The following is a 21,588-nucleotide window of genomic DNA, read 5'->3' on the forward strand; positions in this document are numbered from 1 at the left end:
TATCCGAATGATGTCAACAGCAGTTTTCCCAAAAACCAGAAATGATATACCCGAATCACCCAACGAACTACGAAGAATTCTTTTATTTTGGCTTTTCGAAATATTGTTACAAAAGATTGTGGCTTAAGTCGAGCTTAGATTAGATTAAATTACAATGTAAATGGTTAGTTCTCGCCCTAAGACTACCATCTTTGAATACATTCGATGCTGATGCATCAAATACCCAGAAATATCCTCATTGATAGACATCTTTTTGAAATTTCTAACGTTTTGGCTTCAGGTATTTGCATTGCGAGTTCTTTGGCCTTAAGTGTGCGTGCTTTAATGTTGGTTTTAATGTTGATTGAAATGCATTAAACGCAAAAATGTTGTACACTAATTTGGCATTCATTTCTGGTAGTATTTCGAGCGACGCCAGCGATTCACAATGCTGTGGGCCAGGACATAGGCCAGCAGAGCACAAATGATCTAGAAATTATAAAAGTAAAAAAGGTTAATGCGAATTCAACTGTATGACCGTCCCACACTCACCTCCACTCCCACCAGAACCAGGGAAACAAAGTTGAAGGTTGTCCAACGTGCGGCAATAAAGTCCAGAAACTTTTGCCGACAGCCCTCCAGATTGAGTTTGTCGGTCTGGTTGTTGTAGCAACTATTTGGTGGCAGAATATAGTCCTTGGGTCCCACATTGCCACAGCAGTCCAACTGCAATGAAGGCATCGCCCAGGAGATTAAAGAAATGCCGAGTTTTAAGATCCAAACAACTCACCCAACGCTCGAGGCTGGCGATTTGGCTCTGATTGCCGGGCTTGATGGGCACGGGCTGATCGTTCCACAGCTGATCGAAGGTCTTGTCCACGTTGATCAGCAGCGATGTTTGGAATATCCACAGGAAACCCACCACCAGGACTTCCAGCACAATCAGGACTATCAGAATGAACACGAACTGGGCAAAGGAAAATAAAGTTTAGTCTAGTAAATGAAATGGCAATGGCAATCTCTGCACTTACAGTCTTTGAAATGTTGCTGCTCTCGCGCGCTGCCCCCAGGGCGCCAAAGAGGGCGGTCAGCACCACAATCACGCCCAGGCCAATGATGACGAAGGCGGCGGTGTTGAAATGCTCAAACTTATAGACGACGTGCACCCCAAGGCCGATCACAATCAGGCCGAAAATCTGCCGAAGGGAGAGCAGAGCGGTGGCGAATGCTTGATTAAATATTGCCCAAAGGTGATAAAAGTCTATATACAAATTGCTGTATTGAAGGTCATCATGCTTAGATCTAATACTCGTATGCAAATTGCGTTTGTTGGAATATTTTCCACGTGCCTTCCCCGTGGATTACTCATACGCAGCACTGTCGCAGACTGTACATTTGTATACTCTATCAAGTGATCAGTAATGTTGTATGCTGTACGTTTTCTTTCTTTGCCGGTGCGGCCATCGAATGTCATCATAAATTACGTATACGTCGAGTGGAAGCCAGTGATCGTTTGCCTCTCACTTGCACCGCTAGTTGCAACTTTAAATTTAACGCAGTGACTCACCCATCCAAGCCACAAATACAATGCGAAATTTCACACACTTCTGCCAAATGTAGACTGTTTACGGATTGCCATTTGGCAGTTTGCCCAAAGCCCCCCCGAAATAAACTATTCTCCTGCCGAAAGTGAGTGGATGAAATGCGTAATAATTATATATTTCCACGTTGCCGATGATCTTTGCATTCAGCAACCTGTTGCCACCAACTGTTTGTACATTGTGTGTATACAATTATAGTTACAACTGTCGGCAAAACCAGTCGCCAGAATCGTTGACTTTGACGTGACTTGTTTGCTTGCTTGTTTGTTTGTCACTCGAGCTCGAGCATAGGCAATAGGATAGGCAATGCCTCACCTTTAAAGCGGCTCCAAAATCAACTTACGGCACACAGTGTACTTAAAATTATGAATGATTTAGCCGATTAATCAATTGGGCGCACACAAATTTGACCGATTTTGTCTGTAATCCATAGCCAAGACCGTTTAGGGATTGCTTAAAAGTGGTTAAAGCCAATCAATGTTGAGCTTGGACTGTGCATATTCAATGAAGACTACAACTGAATATGGTCGGACATTAAAGCATTTACATTAATTGAGTTATAATCGAAAAGGGGTAATCGATAGAGCCCCATCAATTAACGTTTATACGACAGTGAAGATGAGCTCCAGACATCTGGCATTACGTGGTATCTGTGAGTATATGAAGACACAACGCCATTTAATTGTAATTTATTATGATCCGGCACCCGATTTCCCAGTAGAGACCCAAAATTCAAGGGCTCTGAGTTAGGCAAAACAACAACTGCGTCATCGAATGAGGAATCAAAGCACGGAGGGCACGTTCTACGGAGAGCCTCCATGGAAATTGGGAACAAACAAATAGCTTGACTCGCTGTAGAAAAATGGAAACGAAGCATGCCCGAATCTGGAATTGCTTAAGAACATTGAACCATAATTAGACTTTGTAATTGCCAGCCAAATGTTGAGACTTAATTCGTAGCAGAACTATACAAACATTAGCAGGTTTTATGGGGTCTGAACTCAGCACTCAACTTTCGTTTGATATCTAAGACTGTCACAAGTGCTTAAGGCACTAAGGAGACACTCACGATCAGGTGCTGTCCCATAAAAAAACAAATGATAAGAACTTAGAGTTGGCAACATGGAGACAGTGCAACAAGCCAAAAAAGCCAAAAAACTTTTATTAATTTGCTCTCATTAGGCAATTCAAAGCAATTATCACTCGAGTGCGCAAGGTCAGACTAGTGCGATAAACTATATACATACATACATAAATAATTTGCATGTCGGCTGATTAGGTTGCCGTCTCTCTACAGATCGGCGAGTGGGTAGATCGATTGCCAGAGCCAGTACATAAAATAAATGCCCAAAAACGAAGCCAGACATACAAACTATGGCAGCTGTCATTGAGTTACCCATTTGCCAGAGATTTATGTGGGTTTCTGTTACTCGCCATCGGAGGGGGCACTGGCACCAGCACCAACAGCAGCAAGGTGAGACAAAGGCTTGGCCCTACCCAACAGCATAGCCTACTGTCCCCCACACCCAAATGAAGTAATACTGGGCCTCGGCCCTCAGCATTATTGAAATCTCTCGTCTCGCCAATCAAAAGTTAACTCGCCTGGAACCGAATGCGGAAAATTGCTCATACGCCACGTTGTGCGCGCAGGCATTTCCTCAGCCTTCGGCCGCATTCCAAATTGAAAAAATTCTAGAAATATGCCCAAATCATCTAAGAAATGACATCAACACGGGGGTATATGTAAAAGTAAAACAAACTAAGACAAACGAAGCTACGAAAAAAATCAAATAGAATTCTATATCTTTTTTGGTTCAGGGTTAAGTAGTAGTGGCAGGCGGGCGTGGGTGACCAAGTTTTGCTGCCAGCAAAAATGTTGGAAAAAACAAACATATAAAAAGCTCAGCAAGAAAATAAACAAAAGCACTAAATAAATAAAATATTAAATCATTTTGAGCTCAAAGATATTTTTATACAAAACTGTTACGGAGAAGGACAACTTCTGGAAAGCTTAAACGGAAACTGACCAGATGGACAGAACTGGATAATCGACAAAATTTTGATGGTTTTATGTCTCGAATTTGCATTAAAATGCGCCAAACCAAAAACCAACCCACAAACAGCCTTCAATATTCATTTGGATGGCTGTTAACTAAACGAATTGAAAAACTATCCGACTAGATAATATCAATAGTTTTTATAGCCCAATGTTGATGTTCTACGCTATCAAATAAACAATTGCCATCCCCTCCCACCCCACACGACCCCACCACATCAAACACTGATGTATCTCTGAATGAACTTGGATCATCTGAGGCATTGTCTGGGCGGTATTATTATTCTACAGCAGGTTCTGGCATTTAGCCAAAGGCAGACAAGACTCAAGTCGGTTCAGCTGGCCGCAGTAATTTCCCTGCAATTAGCCTTGGCCAGTTCCAACCTTTAATTCGTATCTTAATGCTATCTGGGGTCACACAGAACTCGCATCTGGCTCTGAAATTCAGAGGATCCCGGTACTTACAGCATAAATGATGTCCCATAAAAGGGCAAACCCTTTCAGCACATTGGTGGAACAAGCCATTTCTGATTATCCAATCTCTAACAGCACACTATCTATATATGCTATGTACTATATGTTTCTATAAAGATGTCGGTGCACAAGTAGATATTTTTATCGAATATACAAGTGTTTTATTTATTCTTCTCGTGCACTTGGCAACTCGCGCGGTTTGTTGACAAACGGAAAAAATATTCAATCTATTTAAACGGTTGCTCGTGGTTACCGAAAACCCGGTAAATGTTCTCCGCGCGAATGTTAACTGAAAACTGTGCGCTTCGTTCCACAGTTGATGATAGCGCGAAAACATTGGCAACGAAACAAAACGAAAAGCTTTGGTACGAAACGGAATCGAAACTGGCCGGTTCGGCGTTTTCCACACTTATCTATGTGCGCATACATATGTACATAGGTAGTACATACATACATATATGTATAATGAAGTATTTGAATAAAATAAAAGCAAAGCTATAGCCATTTCTGTTCTATTTTTATTTTATTATTTCGCATATGCAACTCTCGGGCTGTTTTGGCATATAAAATAAATCAGTTTTAGTTTAATTTTTGAGCTGTTAGCAGAAGAATCTGTTTTACATATCGCTCTCAGGGCAAAGTTGTTCGTATGGATAGAGATCCAGTCGATGGGACATATCTATTCATTTAGGAAATTTGTAATTTTATCTGCACAACCGCATGAAAAAATGCAGCCCGTTACCTGATCATCGAGTGGATGTGTGCAAGAAGGTTAGGCCACGCATATGCCAGTATGATCCTTAGTTGTCCGAATGGGGTATGAAACCGTCGGGGGTAGAGACATATGCTTACGAGACTTAAAAGTCTTTGATTGTGTTTTTTTTTTGCATATGGTTTTCTACGTTTCTATGTTGGTCTGTAAATGATGGGGCAAAACCCATTCCATTATTTAATACTTTTCTTTGACTGTTTTATTTAGAAATATATTCAAATAAATAATATTAAAATTAATTCACATTTCTTAGCCTAACAATTGAGTGTGATGTACAGCTAACATTTGCATTGAAATTATTTTGTGAGTTAGATAAGCAGTGTAGTGTGTGTGTGTGTGTGTGTGTATTGCATTCTATTTGTATCTCCCGATTTCCAGCTTTATATGTTCAACAGTAGTTTTAAAAGCTTTTTTTAAGGCTTGCTTGCGTCTTACGAATCTCGTTGAATAATATAATAACAATTTTGTTTAAAAAATAACCAATTATTTGGCAAATGTTGAGGGTTTCGGGATAGTCTTAGAAATACGAACGTCGCTGATCGTTTCGAATGCTGTTGCACAGCCGAATCGAGATGACGCTGATCAGGAGCTATGAATAGAAGAGAAAAAGTTTGTGTGGTTAGTGTGAGGAGCTTCTGCGGAGTCTACGGATCACCCACCTCGATGCCAATTAGCACACAGCCGAGAATATTGAAAATTTGCAACAGTTGCAGCCAATAGTTTTCGAACTCCACTCGGCAGCCAGTGTGGATGAGGTTCTCGGCCTTGCTCTTGTCATGGTTGCGGAAACAGGTCTCTGGGGGCAGTCGCTCGTTGACAATATAATCCTGGGGACTGCCACGACCGCAGCATTGGAACTGTAAGGAGCAGAGTTTTACACAAGAGTTTCACAGAAGCTACAAATTCTGGCACTTACCCAGTTCTGATAAATGGACATGGCGCCGGGACTGCTGAGCTCTTCCTCCCAAGTGGCCTCCAGCGGGTTGGCCAGATTGGAGGCCACAGACTTTTCGTTGTGGATCAGCAAAAACACCACAGCAAACTGGGAGGCAATAATTAGCCACAAGAACACAACGAACTGTAACAACAAGGATATCCATCATTAGAGACATCAGCATAGAAATAGTTGGAAAGAGTTTTTCACCTACCGTGACAGTGCAGCAAACATTTTCCTTCCAAGCGGACAGATAACCCCACAATAGGATTACCAGGGCCACCGCCCCCAGAAAAATAAATCCGTAAGCCGTCAGATTTCCAATTTCGTTCAGATCATAGGACACCACCACATAGATGCCAAAAGATATCAGCACCAGGGCCAGCAGCTGTAGGTATGGGAAGCAAAAGCAAAACAAATTAATAATTGGCGGCAACAATTCCAGAAACAACGATTCCACTTCAAGGCTTTTTGCCCTCAGACACGCCAAAAGTAAGGCACTCAAACGGGATAGGCGCCCAGCAGGCTAGTCGGACTGGCGTCCGGGCATGGTGTGTGAGAATGAGGGAGGGAACAAATTATGCCAGGCGGTGTAATGGGTCACATGGAGGTCGCCCTGCGATGGCTATCCGTTTGTCAGAAAACCATCCTGACAGGGATTTGCGCATGCGCTGTAGACAAGGTCATCTATGTAGTTAACATTCATATCGGGTATCTAAGATTTGGACAATCTGATTGTTTGAATGGTTTTAAATTATTCGAAATTTTTTAAAAAAGCCAGAGAATTATTCACGATTAATGACGCAAGCGTTTTTATTTTTAGCCGGTTTACGTTGCACAAACATCGATGTGTCAACACTGTTTTCAAGCATTTCCTTTGAAGTTAGGTAAAACTTAATTGCCATCGATTCGTCTGGTTAGAGAGGGCAGTACAATTAATAGAACGTCATTGATATTCCAAACTAGCCTGATTAATTTATTAGCTAAAAGCAATAGAGGCCTAGCAGGAACAGCTGCCAATGGCACCCATATCGATTGGACATTCAAAATGGATGAGCCCACTAGTAAGTGTGATGGATAAAAGAAGCGCATTAAATATGCACTGACCTTCAGGCCCATCTGTTTGTTCTCACCGTTGCTTGCAATTAAAGACGTATAAATAAACCAAACAATTAATAATCTTCGAAACTTGTTTGCCGACAGATATGTAAATACATATATACGCACATGTTTACTAAGGTGGAACCGTCCTAGCAACACAATTTGATGAATGATATTTATGCGATTCACACTCCAAATCTATGTACTTTTCATTCATTTTGCAGCGATAACAACCTCATAACGGTATTGTGGTCACTGCATGATTTTTCGTGCGTTTCTTCTATCAGAACACAAAAGATACTACCACACATACATACATGTACGTACTGCTCCACGGCACAGAATTAAATTGCGCCAAGTGGTTTTGCGATTGTGGCTGGGGTGTTTACAACAGGTCAATTGACATAATTGCCTTCCCCGTCGCAAATTGAAAAGAAAAGCAAAGGAAAGAGGAGTGCTTGTACTTACCGCGCAAACTATGTCCAGGGCATAGACGAACAACTTGAGAGCCGATGTGGACGACATGATGGCGGCAGCGGCGGGTGGTTGAGCTTATTGTTTGGTTCTCTGGATGATGCTTCAGCTGGCGAATACCTGAGATTTCTGGAATTCCTAGAATTCCGTGGGGGAACGGACGCCGAAATTCTACTGGGCCTGGGTGGGAGAGCAAGCTGCTTGCGCAGTGGAAACTTGTTTTTATTTTTGCTTTTTATTTTGCCTCTCCTGCGTGCGCTCTCAGCTCAGAAGTTCAGCAACTCTCTGTCTGCTCTCAATGAGATCATAGCGTAATCAATGGAGGGTAAGTGCTCATGCTGTCTCAATGTAATTCTTCGAAACGCCAAATCGTTGTCACTTATCAATGTTCAATGTTTACACCATTGCCCACTATAAACACCGACTAACTGCACTTTCCCACCTCGTTTCGTTTCGTATCGAGTTGAATGACTCAGTGGTATTCTCTGTCTGGCCCTACCTTCGGCACGAAGCAATGCGTAGAGCCGTTTTTTCTCTGTTGAACGCCAAGTTTAAAGTGAGAGCAAAAAGCTGTAGTACCTTTGGCTTTTCTGAAAAGCTCCGAGACGTGCGTTGCCAGACCAGACCAATTGCTATTAACAGAAATCAAATGAAAAGAGACGCGACTTTTAAGGCCTGTCCAAACGTGTCAGCAGCAGATATGAATGGGAACTGAATTTATTGTAATTTTAATAGTTTAATCACAATTTATTAAGGCTTGCCACATTTTCACGATAGAATGTAATTACCACATACATAGTGCACATGTTGAAGGCTGTACGAGATAATCATACTTTGGTTGTTATTTATAAAAATATAAATTTTAGTTACCCTCAATATATAGGCAGGTAATTCCAGCGTAAGCATCAAAGGATTCGCTATATTGCAAGGCAAATCGTATATTCCAGACGATAAACATAAGATTAACCAAAGTAGACACCAAAACCCAAGTAAAAATGACAACCTTTAACTAGAGTCGAGTGAGTTAAAAATGTTATAATTTTAAGTGTGTGTTATAAGAGTTTACAAACAAACCTTTAATTTTCCGCACACTAATGATAGACCATAGGCAGAATTGGCTAATTGAACGATTCCCAGCATTACCCACATGTTTAAGAGTTCTTTAAAGTAAATATACAAAAATTAAGTAAAACAGATTATCCATTATATTCAAAGACATATGTTATGTACCTTCATCGAGTATCTCTTCTTCGGTAATCAATATAATTACCACATTTATTGCAAGCAAACCCAATAGATAACCATTGAAACCCAGAAATGTAGCAAAGAAAACTATCAACAATTTTCGACTCATCGCAAGGAGGGTTGAACATGCAATAATTTGGTAGTACGAGAATACTTCCATGCGTAGCAATATGCTCCAGTATATTACCTAATTTGATTAAATTCTACTATTATCATATCATTCAACGAAAGTGTTTTTAATAGATATTTATTTTGTGTTCCTATTTCATTTAACTAATGGAATCCATTGACAAAATAAAACACCTAAATATGTATATTTTACTTTGCTGCTTCTTCCATGGAGCATTTTTTCAGGTTTTTGCAATTCGTGCAAACCAATGCCAAAACATATATGGCAAAACCTAGAAGAAGGAAATACAAATGCGAATCAATCAATATCCCAATTCCGGGTACTCCTGCATCCCTACATACACATCTGTAATAAATGAAGAGCCAAGTAGCGTTCCCAGATCTGCATGCTCTCCAAAATGATTATAAAAACCATCTCGATCTCGACAATAGCAAACACCACAATCCAGAGACAGAGCAGCAGTTTTATCTGAAAGCACACAAAATATTGGAAGAGATTGTAATTATCACATACATATCTATGTATCTCAGTACACCTACTTTCAATTGCACATAATTCAAATAGAGTCCAGTTCCAGCGAGCAGGAATGCCAAAAATTCTAAATCGTACACATGGTCCTCTGGACCAATATATTTATTGTACATTTGTTGGTCAAAATAATATGAATATATATAATAACTGTTAAAATTAAGCGTCAAAAAACCAATCAACAAAAATAAAAGACAGGCTAAAACGGAACACATTGGCTGGCACATTCTCGATGTTTTTATTCTAGAAGGCGAAGGCATACTAACTTCCCTCCCTATTAATGCTACCTTCTCATTATGTAGTGTATCTGCATTATCCAATAACTTAATTGACAGGTAATTCAGCATATGGATGGGCTGGGTTGGCATAATTAGGAACCGATCGAAACCAACAATTACTTAATTGCAAAGAGTTATGCAAGAACAGAAAAAAAAAGAATTTTATGTTTTATAGTTATATATCAGAGATTTACACTGTGCCTAGGCATATATTTTATGTCGATTATTTTGTGCTGATCCAGCAGGAACTGTAATGGCCTTTAACGCGCTCTTGATCCAACGATTCCTTATGATGTCTTTGCACACTAGCACGTGTAATATTACTGTTATAAAGCTGCTCACCAAAGTTCCTAAGGAAATATGTATGGAGATAATGTAAGTGTAAATAATTTCCACCTTGAGAATAGTTTACCCACCAGAACATATTAGCGTCACCTGCCAAGTCAGACTATTACTAAGGAGTTGTGCATAAACTATATAACCAAACATTAGGACAATTACATGGGCAGTGACAATCAGCCAATTATACAGCACATGAAATTCCTGGAATACAAACCACTTTAAGTGCTTTAAGTTGAAAGAATAATCGATTTAACTGACCTTATAATTGCCAGATACCCAAAAGAATCCGCTGCTTCCATAAAGAGCGAACAATATCATAGTGGTTTCGAATGAATGGGGTTCACAGTACTCCTCCTCCCAAGTGTCTAACAGTGAGCAGCATTATTTCAATTTATAATGTTATTTAATATATAGCACTTACAAAACCGAATACAATCTACCAGGCAGGGCAAATAATTGGAAAAAAGTATCCAAGTTAGTGTAAAGTAAAGGCTGAGCGCCAGATAACTGAAAACGTTGCAGATCATGCTCGAAACAGCTACGAAACTCAACTGGAATACAAGTCATAAAATGCACGGATATGGAGTGTCTATGATGTATCATTAATACTCATTAAGCAGAGCCATTACCTTTGACTATCACTCGCATTAATTCGAAATTAAACTTCCTCTCGTCTGGCAAAACAAGAGACTGTCAAGCAGCCAACAATCATGTAACCTTAAACCAAATGGATTAGCAAACAAATACCAAATACATTTTATATTCGCATACCCAGTGCGAAATAATTGCGAACCATCTCATGAGTGCCATAGAACTCATCCTGATAGTCATGCAGAACCAAGTGATATGCAAGGCCAGCTACAAAATAGATACATGTCATGAGCACCCACCACTGCAGATAGCAAAGGTCCTATATCGAGGTATATAGAAGATTATATATCCTAAAGTGTCACGTTCTGATCATATCAAACCTTGAATTTGACTATGGTCAGCAGCGTCCCGCACATACTATGAAGTGTCCAAGCATTAAAATAGTATTTCATCCTGAAAAAACAGTTTAATCTGTCTAAGGGAGTTACTGTTAGTTAAGGTAGAGCAGGTTCATTTGGCGCATAGCTTACAGGAGGTTCCATTACGAATATCCCGGAAGTCCGTCAGCATATTACAGATTATGATCACGTGCATCATGAGCGATGCAACGAAAAGGAAAGTTTTTAGACAGTGTTGAAGCACACAGCACATAACCGATGCGGCAAGTGAACTGAAGCAAAACTTTCACCAGCAGAGCAGCTAAAAGTGCGAACACTTAGGGCTTAGATGGATACAGATGACAGTTCAATTAATGGGAATGGGATGTGGGCCTATATGGTACCGCCCATATGTAGGTACAGACATATATAAACAGACACTGCAGGCCATAAAGTTTAGTGAAGCGAATAAGGCCAATAGGTCGGTGCCAGTGCCAGTGCCATGGAAACTAAGGACACAACAAAGCCCTGCGATTACAGCTGCGGGCATGTATACCAGTGAAATTATATAATAACATGGTTGGGTGTATATAAATACATAGTAAATGCTTTATTCATAAATGTTGAATGCTATTCGAGGTTCTCGCTGACCTGATGCATTTTTACAAAAATTCAAATCTTATCCAGAGATTCTACTATACAAATATGAATAGAATGAACAGTGTACATATACATGTGTGTATGTATTGTATATTTAATAACTTTATATAAAGGTATATTTCATTTGGAGCGGTTATTTCTTTTTCAACATTTAAAACAAACAAACAAAATTGGTTATGGTTACATTTCTGTGTGGCTCTACCTCCATTGGTTTTCTTTTCGTTCGGATTTCGGTTCAACAAGTTCGTATGGATTTTACAAAGGCTTTGGGAATTGCATCGCTTGCTCTTCAGCATGCAAATATTTATACGAATTATTACAATAATATATAGGATATAAAAAATGTAAGCGTTTCATATCGCCTTAGACTAAGCATTTTTCTTGTCTACTCTTTCGTTTTTTGTTTCTTCTTTTTTTTTTTTTTTGACAAATAATTTAATTATTATCAACCAAATGGTTTACTTTAAAGTGTTTTTTCCCCTTCTACTTTGCTTCAGTTTTCAAGTTTGTTGTGTGTGAGTGTGCGTTCAACGACGATAAAGAATTAATGAGAATGTGTGTGTGTGTGTGTGTGTAAGTGTTATGTGCGTCTGCAATGCACAATGCCTTAGTATGCATTCCGACGCTTGTAGTTGCGCACATTGTTGGCCAAGCAGCAGGCGAAGATGAAGCCAACCAGCTGTAATTGTAATTTGATTATTAAACGAGCTCCAAAGGTATAATCTGATGGCAGCACTCACCTCAACTCCAATCAGTCCGATGGCAACATATTTGGCGGTGTCAGTGCTGACAGACATAAAGTCGACGAACTTGCCACGGCATCCTCCATAAATGTTAGCAGGGTTCAGGCAGCTTCCCTCGCAGCAGCTTTCGGGAAGCGTCTGCAGATTGATCAGATAATCGGCCGAAGAAACACGACCGCAGCATTTCAACTAGGATGGGGAAGGAAATTTGTTAGAATTGCAATAAATCAACATACACTTTTGCGTTGAGTACTCACCGATTTCTGGATGGCATCAAAGACACCTCCCTCACGGGCCTCACGCGACTCCCAGGCCTGGTCAATTACATTGCCCATGGCATCGTTAAATTTGTCCTTGTTGGTGTACAGCAGCACCACAATGGTCAGCTGCAGGATCAGCAGGATCAACAGGAAGACGGCATAGCTCATGGTCATGCACACCGACTCACGTATCGCTCCACAGCAGCCCAGGAACGAGATGAACACGACAATCGACCCGAGGCCAATCAGCACGATCGGCATGAGGGCCTGCGGGGGGAAGCCCACCTGTCCATTCACCTCAATGGTGCCAATGCTCCTGAGGATCAGCACGCCATAAACAATACTCAGAATGCCGATAACCTGTGGTCAGACAGAGAGAGAGAGAGAGCGAATTCATATGGTTAGAGAGAGTGCTTCTGCAGTGTAACTATCGATCGAGACCAGCTGACAAGCTACAGCCCCGCCGTAAATGGCTCGCATTGCACAAGTCTGACAGCGGCTGGCTGCAGCCAACACTTGCAGCTAAATATAGTTCAAATTAATCAGCTCCGCCGCTCGTTTAGTTTAATTGAAAGTGGAGTGCAAGGGAGCTGCCAATTACCATGCTGAAAGACTTAATTACCGCCGAGACCCGAAGCTGACCTCAGGGATCCCACCACAAGCCGTGTCCAGGCACGCCATCGGCCCCGCCGTGGTTATTCCCCTTCGGATAACTAATGATAATTAAAATAAGTAAACGCGTTACGTAATACCTAGTTAGCAGTATAATATTGGGCTAAAAATTTTATTTGATGGCAAACACAACTTTTGCAGAGAAGTGGCGATTAGATAAGGTGCACTGAACAGAGATGAACGAGGGCCCAGAGTAAGCCTTAACCTTCACTCATCTCCCACATCCCACATGACATTCACATTTACACATGACAATGCTGCTGGATAAATAATCTTCACAAGGTCTAAAGTGCACTGCAATTTGGGGGGGTTTTTTTCATGACGTTCGACGGTCCCAGAACGAGAGCCAGACAATGCAAAAGCAACTTTGATCTTTCAACGCCAACGACTGATGTACGAGTATTAATTGAATTTACTTGATTTCATGATGCATACAAGAGCTCGTTTACTTAAACATCTGTATCCATATTGTATATTGTATCTGTATCTGAACACGTTCTGTTTGTGTGCGGCCAGTGCGGGCAGTGTGTGGGCAATGCCTCAATTTCCACTCGTTTAGAACTCGAGAGCGAACAGAGATCGGAATAAATATCTTTGTGGGCGGCAGCGGCTGGCTATGAATGATTTCATGTCAAAATTGACCCAAAAATCGCATTGTAATATGAAAACAAAGTGAGTGTTGGCCGCTCTGCTAATTGTCCCACTTTGTCTACACTAATCAACAGAAATACGAGTAATACTCGAGAGTACTGCAAAAGAAATGAAAAGAGTTCGCCGACTTGGAACCCGTTTTTGGAAGCCAGCTTTTCCTTTCCAACTTTTACTTAGCCCCGTTTTTCGCTAACGAGGACATTACACAATTCATATCAAAATGGCCGAGACAGAGAGAGAGACAATGTTGTGTGCCACATTCCACAGAAAGCTGTCAGCGGCAGCTTCAGCTTCAATGACGTCAGACGGAAATGAAAATGGAATGCAAATTATTTTCACCAAATACCGAGGACCCCAACCATTCAACAAAGGTCTGGGATCATTAGGAGAGTGTGTGCCCTCCCCAAAAAAAAGAGCAGAAAACAACCCTCCAAAATAATATTAAAAGTAGTTGGCAAAGTTTTTCTTACTGCAATAAAGAGATGGATATATATTTATATGTATATTTTTATGGGGCGGGACCACACCCAGAACTCAGAATTGCGTTGTTTGGCGCCAAATTATATCTTCTGTGTCCATCGCAGCGAACAACAAGTGACAGAGATGGGCATACAAAGATAGAAAGTGTGTGAGACTGAGAGAAGAGTTGAGCATTATGCAACAGGACACAGATATGCGTGTGTAGAACGTGTAATTGAAAGATGACAATTAAGACTTAAATTACCCCAGACATGCAATTGGGATCTGATAGGCATACACAAACTCCCTCAACACACAGACAGCCTTTTCCCCCTGCACAACTTTTGGTTTTTCTCAGAAAATGGACACACAAATTATTTATTTAGTTGCTCAGAAACACACAGCAGACCACAGGAAGTTCCCATATACGTATGTCTGTACATATGTATAATATATGAGTATAACCGATTCATTCGCTGAGTGCAGGTTATTCATAATCCATACAATGATAATACACATTCGCAGTGCTGTACTTAACTTTTCGCTGAGTTTACCAGCTGAAACAATTACCGAGAACTCGGAGCTGTTGCACTTAATGGCCGCCAGACACAGTTCAGGTTTGTCATTAGCCATGGCTGCAATTGTCGCCTGGGTTCTAACTCGCACTCATTTCAATCCACAGACGTGCGGAGAATACAAAACTTGAATCTATGGGGGTATTTACACAGAAACCATTCCATAGTCATAGACACAGTACAGTCATAGCCATGTTTTGTACTTGGCTTTTTTTCTCTTTATATGCGCAGAGGGTATTTGTAATTTTGGTCAGTTGTTTGTAACACAAAGAAGAAACTTCAACAATATATAAACTCATATAACGTTTAGAGGCTATATTTTATAGGCAAACAGAATATTGATGTTTAATTTTGTTTGTGCAACAGACAGTAGTTAACGTTTCACTTGACTTTGAGAAATATGCCCTAAATAGTTGAATAAAAGTTTAATGGTCCTCAATCTACTAGGGTGTATTCAGTTCGGGGTGCGTAAATTGTTTTTCATGCTTTTGTTGCAAAATGTTTTAGCTTTTGTTGATATAGTGGTGGTTGCTATGGTTGTTGCTGTCTCCTCGAGCGTTGCGGGGTCATTGTTGGTGTGGGTTTTGTTGTCGCTACGCGGGGCCGGCTCTGAAAAAGGCGGCTTGGCTTGCTAATTATTTGGTCCGGCTGTCTGTCAGGTGTGTTATGTACTCGAATACAGCAGATAAATAAGTGTTTGCACACAGCCATGCACTGCAAGTGTATCGGTGTACTCCCCCGGAGTTTCTTGCACGTGTAAATGTAGAGTATGGAAACAAAAAAAAAAACAAAAAACTGCTGTCTCGACAACAACCAGTTGATTGTTCTTGTTCTTTTTCTTGTTTTATCTCGTTTCTCTAGAGCAACAAGTTTTTTTTTTTTTGTATATCTCGTTTCTCCTTTTTCCGTTTTCCTTTTGTGATAAGTTTCTGTCTTATTTACGCTCTTGAGTACATAAGCATTTTTTTATATATTTTTAAGTTTCGCTTCGGGTTTTCAGAGTTTACTTTTTGTGATTCACGCGGCGTTAATTTTGCGAGCCCACAACGAATACTAAATATTCACAAATTTTTCTTTACTTTACGATGAGTTTAATAAGATTTGCTTGAATTATTATTTTCAGCACATTTTGTTTAAGGCCGAACATCCAGGAGGTCGACAATAACAGGGGAACGTACGAGTGCGAGGGTGAATCATTTCATTCGAATCATCCCATTCCCATGACATCAGATCCACAGATCAGAGCAGTGTGCTTTTTAGCGTTGCCGATTTGGGACGGCCAATCAAAATATGAGCTTGAATTACGGGAATCTAAAAAATTCTGAGATTATTATGCCACAGACAAGAAAACAAACAAATGTATGAATGCCGACTCCTTTGCTAGGGAATAATAGCTTTTTTTTGCTCACCTAAGCAAAAGTATAGAGGAGAAAAATGAGAAATTCCAGTTTTGTGGCGGCGATGGAAGCTGAACGGAAGGCGATGATGTCATCAAACTTTAATACCAAGGCAAATAACACAGTCACGAGGAGAACTCAAAGCGTTCTCTCCGTTGAACCAGAAATCCAATATGTGAGGAAATCTCAAGGGGTTTAGGGGCGTCTGTCCCCAGCGTAACTCTGGATATGCGCTTTAAATATGCATATTGCATATGCCATAATATTGAATAAATTTCACCAAATTTTGTATTTGTTCGTATTTCAACAGACAGCGTTTAGGTAACAGTTTGTCTTCCCCTACCCTACTATAGCATGGCTTTCAAGCTTGTTTCGACCGGTTTCGTTTTCATTTCGGGGTTTCGTTTTTCGGTTTATTTTCGCTTTGGTAATAGTACTCACCGACACAATGGTATTGAATATGAAGAGTATGTATTTGGCCAGAGATGTTCCGCAGTCCATTTTGATGGGAGTTTTTCTGAAATCACCTGCAATTGGAATCAAATTCGTTTAAACAATGTACGTGCTGTGCCAATTATCAAATTACTCTACGGTTATATAAAATAATTCATAATATTCGTTGTTTATTCAACTGTACATTAATGCCAGCAAATGCTTGCTTTAATGAACATTTTAATTGTTAAATTAAAAAAGTTTTATTGTGCTTTAATTCCCCGGAACAAATTATTGACTCTAGTGAGGCTGGTGCTCCACTCAAGACTTTTCGACCTTACATGTACTAAGTTGCTTGGAAAATGATTCAGAATAGACCGACAAAAGACCGAGGTCTTGAATCAGATTTTACAAAGGTCGCATTTCAATGCAGATAAGGGAAGAGGCTGGCTCTCTGCTCTCGTAGCATCCATTGTGTGGTAGCGTCATTATCATTCTCTTTTCTTTTCTTACGTCCTTCCGAACGAGTAGCACGGCCAACAAAAGAAAATAATACAGAATGCAACTTTTTTTCAACAACAAGAAAAATGGGAAGGAGAAGAAGGAGAACGACAATGGCAGGCGTCAATGGTGCTAGAGAATTAAGAGAGGAAAACGAGAGGAAAAAAGTTCAGTGCACTCTGCATCATCAGAAAACAAGAGCCACAATGCCGCCGTATTGTTGTTTTAATTTCATACAATTTTCTTCCGCTTTTCACACACAAGTTTTCCGCCCCTCGCCCCGCTTCAGCACACCACACTTTCTGCTGCGCGTACTACGTCTTGGCATCTCGTTCTTCTCCCTCCCCACACACACACACACACAGACACACACTTCGCCGCGTTTCAACAACCACTTTCAGCGGCGCCGGAGCCCAGCATCTCTGTGGCTACCGAGTTTCAAGCAGCTGTCGAGGGAGGAAGCGGGGAAAACTCTATGCATTTCTGTTTTCCAAACCCTATAAACCATAAAATGCCGACACACAAAACCACTTTTTATTCAAAATAGCGCACGCCTTCTGTTACCTTTTGTTTGAAAAAATTGCGTTCGAAACTAGCGCGCACACGACACGTTCAAGCCAACGGGAAAAATTCGACAACGCCGCAGGAATGCTTTTTCTTTCGTTTGGTAGAGGGTAGATGGTAGAGCTGCAAAAAAATATATCGGTTTTGTTCAGGGGAGCCAATGGTATAACACTATTAGGTAGGGCCCGTTAGGTCCCTATAAATATGTGCATTGGTAGATCTCGTATGGGTCATATTAATGTGAATCAGATATAATATTTTAATAATATTGTATTAGCGTGTTGTGTCGGACTTGAATTTGTAATTCACACAAGAAGCTGACTTGACCCTACCTCTAAATAAATTTCACCTTGCTTCAGTGCAGCCAGCTGCATCGGTATCGTTATCATATTTTTTTTCGATAGATATCATTCGTGCAGAGCGCGAAAAGTATTTTTAAATTAAAGCCTATTTGTTATTAATTCAAAAACACGCATTTCAAGTACATTTCGTTTTATTTAACTCTTGAAATAGTTTAATAGGAGATGTTTCTTAACACTTAATACCTTGGAGCTTAATAGTTCTGGCGTCTCTGGGAGTTGCGCGTTTGATTGGCCAGGCAGCAAGCAAATATAAAGGCCACGAGCTGTGAAGAAGCGAATTATTTATATCAGTAAAGTAGTGGAGTGCAGTGTGGAACAAGGGCTACTTACCTCAACGGCGGTGACACCCAGACCGGCGTATTTAATGATGCTCACATTGGTATCCCAGAACGAGTCAACCGCGTCCAAGCAGCCAGGGCGTAGCATGACCGACGTTAGACCACAAGTACCATTGGTCGGTGAGTCACAGCAGGAAGCTGGGTACGAGACACCATAGTCGGAGAATCTATGCAGACCGCAGCACTTGAACTGCAAACAAATAAACATCAGTTAATACAATGGAAATGCCCTTTGCTTGCCACCGCTCCAACTTACGCTGCGCTGCATGGTGTCCAGGAGAATGCTGTCCGTCTTGCGCTGCTCCCAAATGGTCTGCACAATTTTCTCCAGGGATTGCTGGATCTGTACATGGTCCACCCACACGTAGATGATCAGAACCAGCTGACTGATCAGCAGCACCATCATCACACTGGAGTACTACGAATAGTGAGTAAAATGGGTTATTTTCATTCGATTTTTTAATAAAGATCATTCATCTTACCGTTGTCAGGCAACAGGCATCCTCGCGAATGGCTCCACAGCAGCCCATGAACGCAACGAGGAAGATGAGGCAGCCCAGGACCAGGATTATGATGGCCACACTGTTGGCTGTGAAGGTCTCATCCATGCTCGAAAAGTCTTTGATGGTGGAGACCATAATGGAGCCGAATGTGATGAGTAGAATGCCACATATCTGCCATGAAAAAGGTTCAAGTTGTTTTGCTTAGTCAAACTAGTTGATAAACAGTCACCGAAGCTATGAATCAATCGACAGCTAAATTTAGTTGTATAACAACAGTCACACCTCTTATTGTTCCCGACACAAATGAAGGAAGAACCTTTTTTCGTCAAATGGAACCTACCACATAAAAGATATAGCTCTCACATTATGTGTATAACTAATTATCTTATGAAACTTGTGTGAAATTTCTTACTTTTTTAAGTGTGAAAAAAGAGTATTTTTTAGTCGAAATACTTAACTTTACTGTTCTACTTGTTTGTGAGCAGCTTTACTCAAGTATGACCGATACTGTACTCTCGAAATCGGGAAAAATATTTCATCACGATGGAAATGCACTCGGGGTTTTTGCATCTGTGTGGAGAAAAGCTCTTGGGCTATCTTCGATCACGAATGTACGAGTACTACGAGCATTACTCATACCCCCCGTTATCATTGTTGTTGTACAATATTTTTTCGTGACATCTGTTGCGGCCCCATTAACCGTAATTACGTTCATCATTGGCATGCGATGATTTATTTAAGGTATTCTACGTTTTTTAACCATTTTTTTTACCCACTACCTTCGATATAAAAGCAGATAAGATAACGGCATGGAAGCAGTATCCAGGGTGGGGCAAACGCAAACAGGCTCATGTTGAAGATTTAATTTGTCTTTGTACATATTAGATGCGATAAGATATTGTGGCAAGCCAACTCCAGGATTTTGCAAATGCCTCTCTTATATACATATGTGTATGTATTGGCCAACGTTAATTATTGTCATTGAGAATCACTTAAGAAACTATTGCTTACCACAAACAGTATATTGAATATGAATAGCACATATTTCACAAAAACTCCGCCGCAATCCATTGCTCTGGTTGATAATTCTGTACTTTTCCGATGAAATGTTAAAACAATGGAAACTAATTCGTTCGTTATTTAGGTCCGGTCGTTACTGCAAAAGCTCATCGCATGTCTATTCTATATGAACGAGAATCAAACCGCTGAAAGCTTTAATTTAAGATAAGAGCCGCTGGAATCAAGCAGAGTGTGATTGCAATAAAGCTTCACTTTCGACCCAAAAGTATGTTGCATTTTATTGCATCGATCATACATTAATTTTAGTTCGTTGTTTCACGTAAATTCGACAACTTTTGTAAACATTTGTAAACATTTATAAAGCGTTTTGGTTTTAATATATATTGCTTGATAATTCCTATGGATTTTCTTATGCGATTGGAATGTACTGCGATGTACTGCGATGGGACTCAGCGATACGAGCAGCATCTGCCACATAGCAACCCATTGCAAATGTAACAAACTGCGGATGAAAATTGTCATTAGTATTAAAACGGTGTGGCATTTTATAAAAATTACCTCAAAAACTATTACCATAGCACTGGTAAACTTGATAATGTTGGCACCCATATTCCAGGAATATAAAATAGCATCCCGGCACTGTTTTAGATCCTGATCCCCGTCATGGATGGGTATTTTGTAACAGGAGGCGGGATATTTGGGATAGGAGTCTGAGGACATGTGCATTTTGGAGCCCAGCTCCAACCACAAATACCAGACGAAATATAAATGGATAAACAAAAGCAATAGGTTCATAGCGGAGTACTAAAAGAAAGGAAAACTCAATTATTTGATTCTTATTTATTATTCTTATGTTCTTGAGTTCTTACCGAGGTTAGAACGCCCACCTTTTCGCGATACAATCCATAACAGCTCTGCAGGGATAGAAGAACCATGGCGAAGCCAAGAAACACGACAGTGATTGGTACAATCCGGGTATTATCTGTAATCGCATAGTCCCTGATCACACTGATCATAAAGGACCCTACTGTGATGTACAAAAGCCCACAGCACTGTAAGTGAATAGTAACTGGTATGATTAATTTATTTTGGATATATTTGGATGGTCCAACGATGGAGGCCAGCTACTTGGACCCATGTGACGTATCCTACCGAGAATAATATGTTGAATATAGCCAACACACTCTTAAGACTTTGTGCATGTCGATCCATTGCTGCAGAAGTTTGAGGAGAGACTCTATTGACCCGCTGTGCTTCGTATTCCCGCTGCAACTGAATTTGCGAGAGATCTTCCATGCATTATATGAAAAGTGTACCACCGCATAAATATTGCTGCGTGGGGTCTCTGCTGAGTCGAATGGAAATGCTTGATGAGAGAGACCCATCGCATCGGTATGAGTGCGTTTGGGGTTTGGGTCCATCAGCAGTTCGGCCAACCGCGCTCAAGTCCTAGATAGATGCTGAGCAAAAGGAATGTGTAACATAAACAATAGTTTATATACGCGCTTATATAATTTATATACATATATAACAGAGCTGTACATATGTACTGAATTTGCCTGCGGAGCC

General features: G+C 40.6%; 7 protein-coding genes and 2 long non-coding RNA genes across 9 annotated transcripts; 1 reads left to right on the plus strand and 8 right to left on the minus strand.

Annotated features, from left to right (window-relative positions):
- Positions 1 to 58: 58 nt before the first annotated feature.
- LOC111076223 (23 kDa integral membrane protein) lies at positions 59 to 4,405 on the minus strand. The gene is made up of 5 exons (XM_022369916.2): positions 4,102 to 4,405; positions 1,011 to 1,175; positions 770 to 946; positions 532 to 705; positions 59 to 468 (listed from the first exon to the last, which is right to left on the minus strand). The coding sequence occupies exons 1-5, from the start codon at positions 4,159 to 4,161 to the stop codon at positions 388 to 390; spliced, it is 657 nt and encodes a 218-aa protein (XP_022225608.2). The 5' UTR covers positions 4,162 to 4,405; the 3' UTR covers positions 59 to 387.
- A 661-nt stretch (positions 4,406 to 5,066) lies between these two features.
- Positions 5,067 to 7,964, minus strand: LOC111076221 (23 kDa integral membrane protein). The gene is made up of 6 exons (XM_041592881.1): positions 7,891 to 7,964; positions 7,386 to 7,588; positions 6,031 to 6,204; positions 5,799 to 5,960; positions 5,542 to 5,739; positions 5,067 to 5,471 (listed from the first exon to the last, which is right to left on the minus strand). Exons 2-6 carry the CDS (start codon positions 7,440 to 7,442, stop codon positions 5,400 to 5,402), a joined length of 663 nt encoding a protein of 220 aa, XP_041448815.1. The 5' UTR covers positions 7,443 to 7,588; positions 7,891 to 7,964; the 3' UTR covers positions 5,067 to 5,399.
- Positions 6,135 to 6,987, plus strand: LOC111076222. Its single transcript, XR_002608005.2, has 3 exons — positions 6,135 to 6,206; positions 6,262 to 6,498; positions 6,640 to 6,987. It is a non-coding gene; the product is annotated as an uncharacterized LOC111076222 (long non-coding RNA).
- Positions 7,965 to 9,468: 1,504 nt separating the features above from the next.
- LOC111076258 lies at positions 9,469 to 10,547 on the minus strand. Its single transcript, XM_041593097.1, has 3 exons — positions 10,336 to 10,547; positions 10,173 to 10,279; positions 9,469 to 10,115 (listed from the first exon to the last, which is right to left on the minus strand). The coding sequence occupies exons 1-3, from the start codon at positions 10,439 to 10,441 to the stop codon at positions 9,981 to 9,983; spliced, it is 348 nt and encodes a 115-aa protein (XP_041449031.1). The 5' UTR covers positions 10,442 to 10,547; the 3' UTR covers positions 9,469 to 9,980.
- Positions 10,548 to 10,644: 97 nt separating this feature from the next.
- LOC111076248 lies at positions 10,645 to 11,376 on the minus strand. The gene is made up of 3 exons (XM_041593148.1): positions 11,017 to 11,376; positions 10,886 to 10,958; positions 10,645 to 10,824 (listed from the first exon to the last, which is right to left on the minus strand). The coding sequence occupies exons 1-3, from the start codon at positions 11,154 to 11,156 to the stop codon at positions 10,672 to 10,674; spliced, it is 366 nt and encodes a 121-aa protein (XP_041449082.1). The 5' UTR covers positions 11,157 to 11,376; the 3' UTR covers positions 10,645 to 10,671.
- A 576-nt stretch (positions 11,377 to 11,952) lies between these two features.
- LOC111076241 (23 kDa integral membrane protein) lies at positions 11,953 to 17,902 on the minus strand. Its single transcript, XM_022369936.2, has 5 exons — positions 17,797 to 17,902; positions 16,741 to 16,826; positions 12,543 to 12,905; positions 12,283 to 12,474; positions 11,953 to 12,221 (listed from the first exon to the last, which is right to left on the minus strand). The coding sequence occupies exons 2-5, from the start codon at positions 16,798 to 16,800 to the stop codon at positions 12,150 to 12,152; spliced, it is 687 nt and encodes a 228-aa protein (XP_022225628.1). The 5' UTR covers positions 16,801 to 16,826; positions 17,797 to 17,902; the 3' UTR covers positions 11,953 to 12,149.
- LOC111076242 lies at positions 15,977 to 16,733 on the minus strand. The gene is made up of 2 exons (XR_002608006.2): positions 16,312 to 16,733; positions 15,977 to 16,223 (listed from the first exon to the last, which is right to left on the minus strand). It is a non-coding gene; the product is annotated as an uncharacterized LOC111076242 (long non-coding RNA).
- A 369-nt stretch (positions 17,903 to 18,271) lies between the features above and the next one.
- On the minus strand, positions 18,272 to 20,163 carry LOC111076225 (CD63 antigen-like). The gene is made up of 5 exons (XM_022369919.2): positions 20,011 to 20,163; positions 18,979 to 19,170; positions 18,753 to 18,914; positions 18,489 to 18,686; positions 18,272 to 18,421 (listed from the first exon to the last, which is right to left on the minus strand). Exons 1-5 carry the CDS (start codon positions 20,068 to 20,070, stop codon positions 18,350 to 18,352), a joined length of 684 nt encoding a protein of 227 aa, XP_022225611.2. The 5' UTR covers positions 20,071 to 20,163; the 3' UTR covers positions 18,272 to 18,349.
- Positions 20,164 to 20,396: 233 nt separating this feature from the next.
- LOC111076274 lies at positions 20,397 to 21,268 on the minus strand. Its single transcript, XM_022370011.2, has 4 exons — positions 21,172 to 21,268; positions 20,889 to 21,071; positions 20,578 to 20,823; positions 20,397 to 20,521 (listed from the first exon to the last, which is right to left on the minus strand). Exons 1-4 carry the CDS (start codon positions 21,229 to 21,231, stop codon positions 20,429 to 20,431), a joined length of 582 nt encoding a protein of 193 aa, XP_022225703.2. The 5' UTR covers positions 21,232 to 21,268; the 3' UTR covers positions 20,397 to 20,428.
- Between the last annotated feature and the right edge of the window lie 320 nt (positions 21,269 to 21,588).

The sequence above is a fragment of the Drosophila obscura genome, unplaced genomic scaffold (genome assembly GCF_018151105.1).
Source record: "Drosophila obscura isolate BZ-5 IFL unplaced genomic scaffold, ASM1815110v1 contig_186, whole genome shotgun sequence".
In the NCBI taxonomy this organism is placed as follows: Eukaryota; Metazoa; Arthropoda; class Insecta; order Diptera; family Drosophilidae; genus Drosophila; species Drosophila obscura.

Excerpts from the sequence above, each read along its gene's own strand:
- LOC111076223 (XM_022369916.2), bottom strand. The coding sequence starts at position 4,161 with ATGGCTTGTTCCACCAATGTGCTGAAAGGGTTTGCCCTTTTATGGGAC. Across the intron at positions 1,176-4,101 it reads TATGGGACATCATTTATGCT|ATTTTCGGCCTGATTGTGAT; the intron begins GTAAGTACCGGG and ends TCCCTTCGGCAG. Across the intron at positions 706-769 it reads TCGCCAGCCTCGAGCGTTGG|TTGGACTGCTGTGGCAATGT; the intron begins GTGAGTTGTTTG and ends CCTTCATTGCAG.
- LOC111076221 (XM_041592881.1), bottom strand. The coding sequence starts at position 7,442 with ATGTCGTCCACATCGGCTCTCAAGTTGTTCGTCTATGCCCTGGACATA. Across the intron at positions 5,961-6,030 it reads ATGTTTGCTGCACTGTCACG|TTCGTTGTGTTCTTGTGGCT; the intron begins GTAGGTGAAAAA and ends TTGTTGTTACAG. Across the intron at positions 5,472-5,541 it reads GTGTGCTAATTGGCATCGAG|CTCCTGATCAGCGTCATCTC; the intron begins GTGGGTGATCCG and ends TTCTATTCATAG.
- LOC111076258 (XM_041593097.1), bottom strand. The coding sequence starts at position 10,441 with ATGATCTGCAACGTTTTCAGTTATCTGGCGCTCAGCCTTTACTTTACA. Across the intron at positions 10,280-10,335 it reads GGTAGATTGTATTCGGTTTT|ACACTTGGGAGGAGGAGTAC; the intron begins GTAAGTGCTATA and ends GCTCACTGTTAG. Across the intron at positions 10,116-10,172 it reads GGGTATCTGGCAATTATAAG|GAATTTCATGTGCTGTATAA; the intron begins GTCAGTTAAATC and ends TTTGTATTCCAG.
- LOC111076248 (XM_041593148.1), bottom strand. The coding sequence starts at position 11,156 with ATGTGCTGTGTGCTTCAACACTGTCTAAAAACTTTCCTTTTCGTTGCA. Across the intron at positions 10,959-11,016 it reads TGTAAGCTATGCGCCAAATG|GATGAAATACTATTTTAATG; the intron begins AACCTGCTCTAC and ends CTGTTTTTTCAG. Across the intron at positions 10,825-10,885 it reads TGACCATAGTCAAATTCAAG|GACCTTTGCTATCTGCAGTG; the intron begins GTTTGATATGAT and ends ACCTCGATATAG.
- LOC111076241 (XM_022369936.2), bottom strand. The coding sequence starts at position 16,800 with ATGGACTGCGGAACATCTCTGGCCAAATACATACTCTTCATATTCAAT. Across the intron at positions 12,906-16,740 it reads TATTCAATACCATTGTGTCG|GTTATCGGCATTCTGAGTAT; the intron begins GTGAGTACTATT and ends GTCTGACCACAG. Across the intron at positions 12,475-12,542 it reads TTGATGCCATCCAGAAATCG|TTGAAATGCTGCGGTCGTGT; the intron begins GTGAGTACTCAA and ends TCCCCATCCTAG.
- LOC111076225 (XM_022369919.2), bottom strand. The coding sequence starts at position 20,070 with ATGGATTGCGGCGGAGTTTTTGTGAAATATGTGCTATTCATATTCAAT. Across the intron at positions 19,171-20,010 it reads TATTCAATATACTGTTTGTG|ATATGTGGCATTCTACTCAT; the intron begins GTAAGCAATAGT and ends TTTTCATGGCAG. Across the intron at positions 18,422-18,488 it reads TGGGTGTCACCGCCGTTGAG|CTCGTGGCCTTTATATTTGC; the intron begins GTAAGTAGCCCT and ends GCTTCTTCACAG.
- LOC111076274 (XM_022370011.2), bottom strand. The coding sequence starts at position 21,231 with ATGGATCGACATGCACAAAGTCTTAAGAGTGTGTTGGCTATATTCAAC. Across the intron at positions 21,072-21,171 it reads TATTCAACATATTATTCTCG|TGCTGTGGGCTTTTGTACAT; the intron begins GTAGGATACGTC and ends ATTCACTTACAG. Across the intron at positions 20,522-20,577 it reads CTATGGTAATAGTTTTTGAG|TTTGTTACATTTGCAATGGG; the intron begins GTAATTTTTATA and ends TTTCATCCGCAG.